The 12,626-nt window shown below is 40.2% G+C and overlaps 1 protein-coding gene across 1 annotated transcript; it reads right to left on the bottom strand.

The window, feature by feature from the left end:
- Window positions 1–7: 7 nt before the first annotated feature.
- On the bottom strand, window positions 8–1,577 carry LOC141847956 (uncharacterized; the record flags this gene model as incomplete). Its single annotated transcript, XM_074736063.1, is given in 5 exon segments — window positions 8–66; window positions 69–277; window positions 701–750; window positions 833–1,004; window positions 1,346–1,577. Coding segments are annotated over 5 exon segments (660 nt in total), but the record flags the coding sequence as incomplete, so codon positions are not given.
- Between the last annotated feature and the right edge of the window lie 11,049 nt (window positions 1,578–12,626).

Genomic DNA, 12,626 nt, shown 5'->3' on the forward strand with positions numbered 1-12,626 from the left:
GTGAAATAACTTGTTGAACTGAAGGAACACATTCAGCTGTGGCTGGAATCTTGATGTAGACATTTGACGGTCAACAACTTTGTGTAAGCGCTTAGCAGCTTCAACAGTGCCATTAGTGTCGTTTGCGAGCCTGGGCGAGACTTCAACAGAAACATAACCATCGCCACCGTCTGTTTCATCATAAATGTGTTCAAATAGTTTGCAAGCATCTTGAATATCCTTTACAACAAGCCCCCAGTATACACGTTTTATGTCCTTCTCTGATGCTACAAGATGCCTGTATAGAGACATTAGCTTGGTAATTCACAAAGCTTGGAGATACATCAGCAAATAGTGGTGTAAAATAATTAACAATTGAACCATTAACAGATAATTGAGGTTGCTTATTGTAATTGAGAGGTATTTTTATGAGCTTCTAATTAATAAAAGAATTTTCCCTCTAGAAGTAACCACTGTGATAAGTGCTTTTATTCTAGAAAAGCATAATAATATAACGCCAAAGATGAATTGGGAAAATCCACACAAGCAATAAGAAGTTAGATGATTACTAGTTAAATAATACTAGTGGGTAGCGACAACCCAATCATGGTAATAAAATAGAAGTGACCAAAACATGATAGATCATTCACAACTACCTGCAATATCAGAAGCACCTAATTGTCTTCAAACAAAAATGATCAATGTTGACATAGATGAATACCTGAACTGCTCATCATAGGCACTAGATGAAGATATAGCTTTCTGAAAAATCTGCAGCAAAGAGAAAATTAAGGTAAGCTCAAATAGAATAAAAGAGAGTGGCGTTGACTTAAATTTCAAAAACAAATCTTACTGTCGGATTGCTGGTAACACCTCTAACTCCACTGGCAATTAGCGGCAGCAAATCTGTTACTGGGCGACAGAGATTGTCATACCACGGAGATTGTCCTTGAAGCTCATAAAGGTCATGGAGCGTTGTCCTCTTTAATGGGACACCATTTCCATCTTGCTTTGAGCACTTCACACTGGGTAGATATATATACGTAAAAACAAAGAGTCTTAAATTACTATGTAGAAATAGAGGAAGAGATTAAATTAAACCTTAAAAAGTAAGGGGGAAAACGTATTGAAAAGAGGGGGGAGGGGGTGGCCTATTGAATGTCAAGTGCAATTGATGAAAGTTGGTAGTGCAGTGGATGCTGCAAGATCGTGCAAAAGCTAGAAGAAAAATCAATCATAAGATCCAGAAAAGCACCCCGCTGGAACAAAACTAACAAAAACTGGAATCCTAACCAAGAAAAACTAAAAACAACAGATCAACCCAGATTTTAAAAAAAGGATAACAAAAAAAAAGGAGGGAGCATACGCCGAAGCACTTCTAGCGGCTCGATCTCTTCGAACAGAGAGGCGGAGGGGAGCACTGCGGCTCAGAACCGGGCTAACTCTGAAGCCGACAGGGAGCTTGGGATCAACTCGCGGCGACGGAGCGGAGAAGGAGGCGAGGGCCGCGTTGGAGAACTTGGAGATCGAGGCCATGGTCGGGGAGGTTCAGATTTGGTGGGCGACGAAGAGAACGAACAAGGAGGGATTTTATCGAGGGAAGGAGAAGCAAAGATGCTTTGTAGTTGTGTAGGTTGACGCCGCCGGGCCAAGCTGGCGAAGGCAAGCAACAAACTGTGAAGGTAAAAATGTGAGTAGAATGGAGGAGGTTATTTTGGGGGTAGGTGTAACAGCCACGTGGGCAGGTGGGGAATCGCGTGTCGGTCGTAAGACAGGAAACACGAATTCACTCGGAAAGAGGACAAAAAAGTAGGGGAAAAAAATTAATAAAATGTCCTTATTTTCTTATTATGTCGCTGTTAAAGAAATATTATAATAATATTTTATAATTAAAAAAATAATACGTCACAGAAAAAAAATATAAATATGAAATTTAACATAATACACTTAACTGCAGACTAAAATTACTACTCTAATATATATATTTTGGTAATCCAATCTAGATTTCCTCCAACTAATTTAATCTGAAACATAATTTATTTTAAAATATTTTTCTTATTTAAAATTTAAATTTTAATTCTTTTATCGTTCCATTCCTATCACACCCATTGGATCTAGTCAAAACTCTTTTTAAATGTTTTGGTCAATAATTATTTTTTTTCCAAAAAAAAATTGTACTCGTTTTAAATGTTTTAGCCAATAATTAATGCCCTTTATGGCTTGCCCGTGATATAGTAAATTTTAATTTATAATTAATCTATAAATTAAAATCAATGACTGTTTGAATAAGGAACTTGAGTTGACTTTGACATTAACATTTTTCTCTTAGACTTGACTTTTTAACCTTTCAATTCAATATTGTGAAGTATTAAATGGACTGAATAAGGGGCGGATCCAGGATTTCATATTTGGGGGGCTATATAATGAAAACGATATACTCATATTTGGGGCTTTGAGACAATCTCTACCATTTCATGCGACTCTAGATGTATGTTGATAGTAATCTTGAATAGCAAAGGGAAAATGGTTTTTCCTTTCATAGTAGGGGCCATAGTTTGCCTTTTTAACATTAGAGGGCTATTGTAAGAAATTTACCAAGGAAATGAACATTTAGGTATGTCAAATCATCATTAAGAATGGTTGTATGCGCTTCAAATTTGATAGACCCTTTCTTAAAATGTTGGATTGGGTGGGACCAAGTAATAAGGGAGACACACTAGAAGGACCATCAAGAATTTTTCTATGTTGGCTCAGAGAACAAACATTTGAAGCTCACGGAGGCATGGAGACTAAGATATAAGTATTGCAATGGAGCGAGAAGAGGTAGATATAAGTATTGCAATGGAGCGAGAAGAGGTAATTCTTGACTGCAAGAGGAAACGATACTCAATGATCCTTACCAAATTCACACACTTCACAATAAAGCTTGGTCAACAATAGATGTTGGCTACTGGGATTATCATTTTTTTTGGTCAACAAAGGTGGAATATTAACAAACTGTTCAAATCTAGATAAAAGGATCACCAAGTCAACAATGCCATTGGTGTAAGGTGAGATTGTTATTAGTAAGAACGTTAAAGGCGAGGTGATCGTCTAAGTGATAGACTTCATCAAATATATGACCGGGAAAACACAATGGGCATGTTAAAAGATTAAGGGTTTTGTGCAAGAACAAGCAAAAAATAAACTCATGGGAAGCTTTCCAACATTAAGTACTTTATTCAAGAGCAATGAGGAGTTAAGCAAGGAACCATGTTCTTTGATAGAAATATAAGTGTCATCAATAATAGAAATATGTGGTAAAGTAAAAAAGATAGAGTCCAGAAAATAATTCACCATTACTATTCATTTGTGAAGATGCTGTTGAATTAATTAACCACAGAGGCTTAGTTTTTTACCATGGCTAGAAATTGTAGCAAGCTTTGATGAATTAGATAAGTTATAGAGTAAAATCTAGAACTAGTGGGTAGTGGATAGGTATCTTGTAGATTATCTTAATCTAAAAACTAGGACATTAGACTAAGTAATACAACAACTAATTTATTCATATTCTATCAACAATTTATAGGTAATAAAGCAATGGAAGTAGTATGCAGTAATCTCGCTACATAGTGTCCGAAAAATCCTAGAGATCAAGCTATTCGGTTGAAACTCACCCGATTTACTTCTTCTCTTCCGGTCTGCCCTTCACGCCGCTGCCGCAGCCGATTGACCCTGTTACCGGCGCTGCCCAATCCACCCTTCACTCACCGGCGTCCTCAGCCGCCTTGCAGATCGCCGAATCCAAGCTGAAGTTGTTGCTGCGGCCGCGCCCGACGAAGACACGAAGAACGGAAGAAGACGCAAGGGAGGCGCGATGCCGCGATCGGGACCCAAACTCGCGATTTCTCTTAGGTTTGCAGTTTGCAGCCGCATTATAAGTTTCCTTATCGGGTTGGTTTAGGATCCAATAGATCAACAATCCATTAACCCTAAACCTATTAACCATTAACCCTAAAATCTTAATCTAAACTTGGGCTGGGCCCTGGGAGGGCCATGGCCCCCCCCCCCCCCCCGGACCCCTTAATAGATCCGCCTCTGCATGTTGGATCGTTCATTGATTGATGACTTGATCATCCATAATATTTAATCGGAACACATATATGTGAATAATCCTGATTGCTTACTTAAACTTACTAAAGTCTGTAAGAAAATGATCCATGTGAAAGCACTGCTGCCAATCCATTGCATGAGATATGAAGTTGGTCAACTTTAAAATGCCATTATTGAATTGTTCCTGTAAACTCATTTTTTCTACAATGCAATACCGTAGACCGTAGCGCATCATTAAATACTCTGCTATTTTTCTTGCAATTATGGATTTATTTTATTTTATTGTACTAATCTTTTGTGGCAAATTCTCAAATGATTCTAGTTTTGTTCAAATGGTGCACCTAAGTTTAAGAATTTTCAAAAGACTTATTTGATTTCGATTATACTACTTCTCCATCCGTTTACTTTATTCACGATTTCTTAATACATTTGAGTCATATTTTAATTAAAAATTCATTTATTGATTCAGATGGCAACATTAAGCCCCGTGTTGACCTTACCTTTTCTTATTTTATATGCAACATATACCCTAACAAAACACTGTTAGAATTTTAAGTAAAAATACCCACAAGAAAAGTAATTAAATAAATCCTAATGATCTAAATTTCGGCGCCACTCAAAATTTGAAGATTGACTGTTCTTTGAAGAAGATTTCGGTATAGTAGCTCGCTCGATATTTTTTTATTGATTATCTTCAATATTTTCTCATGTATATTTCTGATTAATTTACTTATTTATATGCTTACAATAAAAAAGTTTATTTTAGGATTTTGCCCTTTATTTCTATTTAGATAAGTTTTGTAAACTAAATATAATCATTCGACTATATTTATAATATGGTTAGTTTTCTATATGAGATATTAAATGGTTAGAAAATGAAAAAAAATATATGATATATTTAGAGGTTTAAATTTCTACAACTTATTAGTAATATTTTTTACAACTTGGTGTTGAAATTTTAAAACTTGAAAAATATATAGTAATTTAAAACCCTAACATAGTGGTGTTGAACATTATATTTTAGCACTATTTCGGTTTTGAACTTTTTAAGTTTCAACACCACTCTGGTGCTGAACTTTATATTTATGGTGTTGATGATTTAAATTCAATACCCTATTGGTTCTGTATCAATTTACACCATATCTATCCATACTTATCTCTTTCATCAAATGTCAAAATCCATTGATGAACTTAGCTATTTCATATTGACAAATTTTCATTAAAAAAATTTTAAAAATTTAAATACCCTAGATAAAAATTATTGATGAACTTAGAGAACTTTGATAGGATCCATTCCAAGTGATACAAGTTTCTGAAGTGTCCAAGATTCTATAGTCTTTATATGTCCAGGTTTCTGATGGTGTTTAAAAGTTTATGATTCAAGGTAATTGACATATACATATAACATATTCAAATTAACTTTATGGATGTCAGAACTAGGCATGAACACCATAAATATCTTCTACACATTCATCTCTTCCATTAGATGTAAACTTTTCAGAAATCCAATTCCCCTGAGTACATCAATGGGTTTTAGTCAAAATTCATTAATAGACTTATAGAGCTTTGATCGGACACATTGTAACTCATGTGGATTTATTAGGTAAATTTGAGTTCAAATAACTGGTTTAAGGTGTTCCCAATAGCGATTAAAATAATTTGAAACTTATAGCACCACTGTGGAAATACCCTTGTTGATTGATGTTTCAGCCAATTCGTCGTGGATGGTTCCAACGCCGGTTCAGAACTACTGACGTGCATGCTCCTCGAAGAGAATCACCAAGAGAGATGAGAAGATCTGAAAAGCACTCAAAAAGAGAGTTAGAATGACGCCGGAGGTGGGTCCCGGCAAGCCACTCCGACGCTCAAGTTAGGGTTCGACGTGAGGAAGGAGTTTAATGACTTGAAAAAATTAGGGTAAATATGTGTGCGTACTTATACCCATGGGCATGAGTTACATTTTTATAGTAGTTGATCTCCGAAATATTAGGATCCGTTTAGAAATATTCTAAGATATCCGTTCTAGTTTTTTAGGAAGATTCTGAAATATTTGTTTAATAAATATTTTGAGATATTTTTCTTATTCTTTGGGTGAATCGGTTTTAAGATTTCTTAATCTTAAAACGAACCGGTCTTATGATTTTATCCTTGATGAGGTGTCATTATCTCGCCGAATCATAAGCCCCCTGAACTAGTCTAGTTGAAGGAGGCGTAGTCCGACTGACTGGACTGTGCTGATTTGTTATCGGGATACCTTGATGAGGTGTCATAAGGCAAAATCGTGAGCTTGGAGCTCGGTGCTCCGGGCTTGTCGTAAGACAAAGTCACAAGCTCGGAGTTCCGCCCTGTCGTAAGGCAAAGTCATCAACCTCGAGGCTCGGAGTTTCAGCCTGTTGTAAGGCAAAGTCATCGAGCGTGGAGCTCGGAGTTTCTGCCTGTCGTAAGGCAAAGTCATCAAGCGCGAAGCTCGGAGTTCCGGCCTGTCGTAAGGCAAAGTCATCGAGCGCAGAGCTTGGAGTTCCGGCCTGTTATAAGGCAAAGTTATCGAGCAGAGCTCGGAGTTCCGGTCTGTCGTAAGGTAAAGTCATCGAGTTCGGGGCTCGGAGTTTTGGCCTGTCGTAAGGCAAAGTCATCGAGCTCGCAGCTCGAAGTTCCGACCTGTCGTAAGGCAAAGTCATCGAGTATGGAACTCGGAGTTCCAACCTGTTGTAAGGCAAAGTCATCGAGCGCGGAGCTCGGAGTTCTGACCTATCGTAAGACAAAGTCATCGAGTGCTGAGCTCGGAGTTCTAGCCTGTCGTAAGGCAAAGTCATCGAGCGCGGAGCTCAGAGTTCTGGCCTGTCGTAAGGCAAAGTCATCGAGCGCGGAGCTCGGAGTTCCGGTTTGTCATAAGGCAAAGTCATCGAGCGCGGAGCTCAGAGTTCTAGCCTATCGTAAGGAAAAGTCATCAAGCACGGAGCTCAGAGTTTCAGCCTGTCGTAAGGCAAAGTCATCGAGTACGGAGCTCGAAGTTCTGGCCTATCGTAAGGCAAAGTCATCGAGCGTGGAGCTCGGAGTTCTGGCCTGTCGTAAGGCAAAGTCATCGAGCGCGGAGCTCGGAGTTCTGGCCTATCGTAAGGCAAAATCATCGAGCACGGAGCTCAAAGTTCCGACCTATCGTAAGACAAAGTCATTGAGCTCGGGGCTTGAAGTTCCATGCTTGATGATTCGGAGAGAGTATAATAGAGTGTCCAACTCCATAGCAAGGGCGAAGTATGAATCAGCCTGTAATATCCATTGGTTTTTGTGCTCTCTCCATGACTATGTCTGAGTGTAGCGAGATTGGATCTTGAGAAAGATAATTACTGATGGATACCACTGGTCTAAGAAAGTTTTTTTGAAAGCACCTAAGAGTTTTTAGAGATACATCAAGTGAACAAATATTAAATGAAGCAATACTGTACAGATTAGTAATTTGATGAATAAATTATAAAATAAAGAATGTTTAAGAAATTATCCTAATGATCTGGAGAGAGACAAAATGTTGAGGCTCCACTTCAATAATGATAGGAAGGACTCCTTGTCAGATGACGTTTACTAAAGAGTATATGTCTTGAGCTGATATCATCGTAGTTGCAGTGATAGACAAATCATTTTCTTCCAAGAAAATTACACTTCATTTAGATCTTGTAGGAAGCATTCTCCAATGTTCTTGCTTGAGATCACCTACGGATGAGTCACCGGCTGAAGATAGTGAAGTCATGCAAGACCCGCAGATGGTGGAGCTTTTGTCAGACATTAAATATTGTGTACACTGTTCTGGCGATGGTCTGGGCAGAAGCGCGGACTCGGAGAGGCTGAGCTGATAGGGGAGTTAATCTCTAGCTAGGAGATCCCGGATTCACTTGGGAGTAAAGCTAGTGGAACACTGAGTGGGGGATGAGTGGGAGATCAACAACTAGGTTAGATGGGAGAGCTCGGGCAGTCACTGGGAGGAGAGCTTGGTCAGTGAGTAGAGTTCGGGCTTAGAGTGCAGGGCCTCGAGTAGAGCTAGGTGATGAGCCAAGTTAGTTGTGGGGTTAGGCACCAATTTGAGTTAGTCGACCAAGAGATCGGGTCTTACCTCTGTCGTGTTGCTGCTAATTGGACCAGATCTTGACTTTATTGACATAGGCGTATTAACCCATGAATCTTCTCATAAGTCTAATCGAAGGAGACGTAAGTCAGATTGACTAAACTAGTTCTTTAGCCCGAACTCAAGTCGGTCATGAGTCAAGAAAGGTAGAAGCCACTTGAGGTGGCTTGGCCGAGATGGCCGAGATGAAACTTAGGACAGAGATGGCAGAGACGATGCTCAGGACCAAGCTCGCCAAGATGAGTCTCGGGACAGAGGCGAGAGTTAAGACCGAGATTGTCGAGACTCGGGACAGAAATGGCCGAGATGATGCTCAGGGCCAAGCATGCCGAGATGAGTCTCAGGACAAAGGTGGCCGAGACAAGACTCGGGACCAAGCTGACCGAGATGAGGCTCAGGATAGAGATGAATGAGACAAGACTCGGGACTAGGTTGGTCGAGATGAGGCTTGAGACAGAGGCGATCGAAATGAGAGTTGAGACCGAGATTGTCGAGACTCGGGATAGAGCTGGCAGAGACGATACTCGGGACCAAGCTGGCTGAGATGAGGCTCGGGACAAGAGGCGAGAGCTAAGACCTAGATTGTCAAGACTCAGGACAGAGATGGACGAGATGATGCTCGGAACCAAACTCGCTGAGATGAGTCTCGGGACAGAGGTGAGAGTTAAGACCGAGATTATCGAGACTCGGGACAGAGATGGTCGAGATGATGCTTGGGACCAAGCTCGCCGAGATGAGTTTCGGGACAGAGGTGGTCGAGACGAGACTCAAGATAAGGCTGGTAGAGAAGAGACTCAGAGACGAGGCTCAAGATAACACTGGTAGAGAAGAGACTCAGAGACGAGGCTCAAGATAAGGTTGGTAGAGAAGAGACTCAGAGACGAGGCTTGGAACAGAGATGGTCGAGATGAGACTCGGGACCAGGCTAACCGAGACAAAAGCTTGAGACAGAGATGGTCGAGACGAGACACCATGGATATTGCACAGAATCTTCCATTAAAGAAGAGGAGCGGACTTGGATTGTTACCAGAATGTTTATCATCAATTGAACTCCTAACTAACACCAATCTATGCTCTCCTGCAAGTAGGAGTGCTTGGTCTTGAATATGCACTGTTCTCTTTTTTGTTGATTTCGCAAGACAGATAGATATTAAATTAATAGAAAAGTAAGGCGATGGAAGGAATGAATTGCATTAGTATCAGGAACATAGCCATGTGTTACGGATTGCATTAGTCACAAGGGTTGAGTACTTTGACTAAGACCTAAAAAAGAGGGGAAGCCACAAGGGAATCCAACTTCTCTTTTGAAAAGATCTCGATTAGTTACTTAAACGTAGTCAGTTTAGGCTCAAAACCATTCTATTATAATATGAATTTTATGTCAAACAAGACCTAAAGGCACGTACCTTAAGTTACAATTTCATATGTGTCCCCAGATATAATGAAATGACAGGGTTTGAATTCGAAGCAAACTGAACTGAAAGTTTCAAAGTTGAGTGGTCCCGAACAAGAGAAAAAGAATTAGATAATAGGAATTTGGCGATTAGAGCTCGACCTGAACTGAAGTATAAGAAGATGATCTGAGGTCTGAGGGGCATAAAAAAGCACTTTGTCCGGAACATAACAGAACTCAACATGCAAATGGAAAGAGGGGGCTTCATATAGCGGCTGAGGCGCTACGTCTCAATCAGCGAGTAAAGAAAGAAGATTAAGGGTGTGGCTTGATGGGCGTTCCGCAAGTATACAGAATGTCGTCAAGTAATAAAAGATATTGAATCTACAGGGACCGTGGAATTGATCACTAAACTAGTACAATAAGAGTGGAGAGATCACTTATGTTGAATTTGTGTGGGGAAGAGATAGTGTTCAAGCTCCTAAAACCTCAAATAGAGAGAAATCAACTGTGACAGATGTGTGGAAACGATCCTAGAATTTCGAATTCCTCGAGATTATGCTTGATTGACTATGGATCCTTTACCATTCCTCAATACATGCACATTTATAGAGATTCTAACCAATGTATCCAATTAGACATCGTCAGATTTCCTCGGAATAAATCAATAATGTTATAGTGTTATGATTATCAGTTTGAGATGACACCAATTAGCCTGGTTATGACTCTCCCACTGTCACTCGGGCACCCCAGCATACTACCAATGTCCTACCCTCTGTCACATGGTATCCATTCAAGGACCTCTCCCTAACAACCAATAACTATTAGATATTCCTCATAATGATTCATTGTAGCCTAAAGATTTTCTAGAAAAGTCCGGTTAAAGGTTAACCTTCTGTCACAAGGCACCCCGGTATACGATCCTAAGAATCCTCAAAATCACAATAAATCTTTACCCTCATAGATTCAATACCATTCACAGATATATTATCAATTATTCACAAGGTACAAATCCATAAAACAACATGTATATATATATCATTGAACATGGTAATAACAAATCCACAAGTTTAATCATCCATACATCTCGATTCCTCCTAATCCTAGAATCTAGAGAACTACTCTATAACGGAGAGATTACAACTCGAAGAAGATGTCAAAAGATACATTCTAAATCCAAGAAAAGGAAATAAAACTTATCGATGAAGGTCTTCTTCTCCGTGTTGCTTTCTCCTCGTTGATGTGGGAGGAGGCGATGGAGTAATCCCGGTCGGATGGATGGATCGTTGATTCCTGCTCCGAAATGTGGCTTCGGTGGCTCGAAACACTCCTAGGGTCTCTCCCAAGGTCTTCCCCCTTCCTTAGGGGTCTTAAAGGGGCTATTTATATGCCCTACTTTCGACAGACACGCCTCCGTCACACGGCCGTGTTTGAGAGACACGGTCGTGTGTTGCCGCTCTTCTATGGAATAGGCACGACCATGCCTAGGGGGCACGACCATGGAACGGTGAAGCTCTGGAAATATGGCACGACCGTGCTTGGTGAGGCATGACCAAGGGTAGACGAGGCTCTGGAGACATGGCACGGTCGTGCCTGTGGTCAAAAGTAAACGTCGCTCTGAAAAGGTGGCACGACCGTGCTTGTGAGTCACGACCATGCGCTGGTTGTGAGCTGAAGCGAAGGCACGACCGTGCTTGTTTGGCACGGCCCCTAGCAGCTGCTCCTCTGTAATGAAGACACGGTCGTGCCCGGTGGGTACGGCCAGGGGCTGGTTTCTGCCTCTGGAGAAGCACGACCATGCCTGGGAGGCACGCCCTATCTAGTCTTGTCTTCAATCGCTTTTCCGTTTAGCCTTTTCGCTCCATTTTCATCCTGCAAATACATAAAAATACGAGCAAATCTCCGAACTAGGAAAAGAGAAAATCATGCCTAATGCACAGATAAAGGATGCAATGAACGTAGAAAATATCGTGAAATACAGAAAGATGTGCAATTAAAGCATAAGAAACATATGTATACCCTACGCACATCACACCCCTAGACTTAAACCTTTGCTTGCTCTCAATTAAAAACCCGCATCTAGATTCGGATAAAAACACAAAACAACTTAGGTATCCTAAGAACATCAGTATAGGTCTAATAAAATTATTCATATTCAATGAGAATCTTTTTTCCTTTTCTTTTGGCTTCTCCCCTCGTGGTCTATAGATATTTGTTCTATTTTTATTGAATTCTATTTTTCATATGATATTAATTCTAATATATTTTTATTGAATGATGGAGACATGGATGAGTATAATAAATGAGGATGAACACAGACACTCCAACTCAGGCCCAAGGGGCCCAAAAAAATTTAAAGTATTTAGGGTTAATGGGTAATAGATGGTTAAAATCCGATCCGGAAAAGGATCTCCCCTCTCTTTGGTATAGTTCAACGCCGATCTCACAACTTCAAGCCCACCTGCAATTACTTCAGGCAGAACGACACCAAAACTATAGACCCGCTCTTTTCATTTAAAAGCCCGGAATTAGCATATATATTCAGGAGCCACATAACTGTTATAAAAAATGATCGATCATATTATCGAAAAAAAAAAAAAAAAGCTAAAAACAATTGACAGTGGTTGACTGCTAAACATAGTCCAAGATTTTCCAGTTTGATCCTCTAAGGCAAATATAAGTTGTTCACTATGCAATATAAATTCAAAGACGAAGTGTGGAAACAAAATCAACTGCCCTCCGTTTTCTTTTACCTCAGCGACCTCGACAACGCCGGTCTTCTCGAAGAGCTGAGCCAATCCCTCGCTGTGCACATCGGAAGGGAGGCTGCTCACGAGCTATTCGAGTCTCGGCTCGAAAAAAAGCTTAGCCTAACGAGCCCTCAGGCGACTCGAGCTCATATCAAGCCGAGCTCGAGCCTCCTCTTCGACAAACCATGCAGTCGTGGTTAAAAGATTCACGAATTAACGAGTCGCGAGCTTGTTTAATTTTTAAATGAGCTATTTAGGAAGTTTAACTTTAAAAAAGAAGGGCTCTATTTAATTTCAT

This window comes from Curcuma longa, chromosome 16, assembly GCF_044706935.1.
Source record: "Curcuma longa cultivar G26 ecotype Majalengka, Jawa Barat chromosome 16, ITB_CL_G26_1.1, whole genome shotgun sequence".
Classification (NCBI taxonomy): domain Eukaryota; kingdom Viridiplantae; phylum Streptophyta; class Magnoliopsida; order Zingiberales; family Zingiberaceae; genus Curcuma; species Curcuma longa.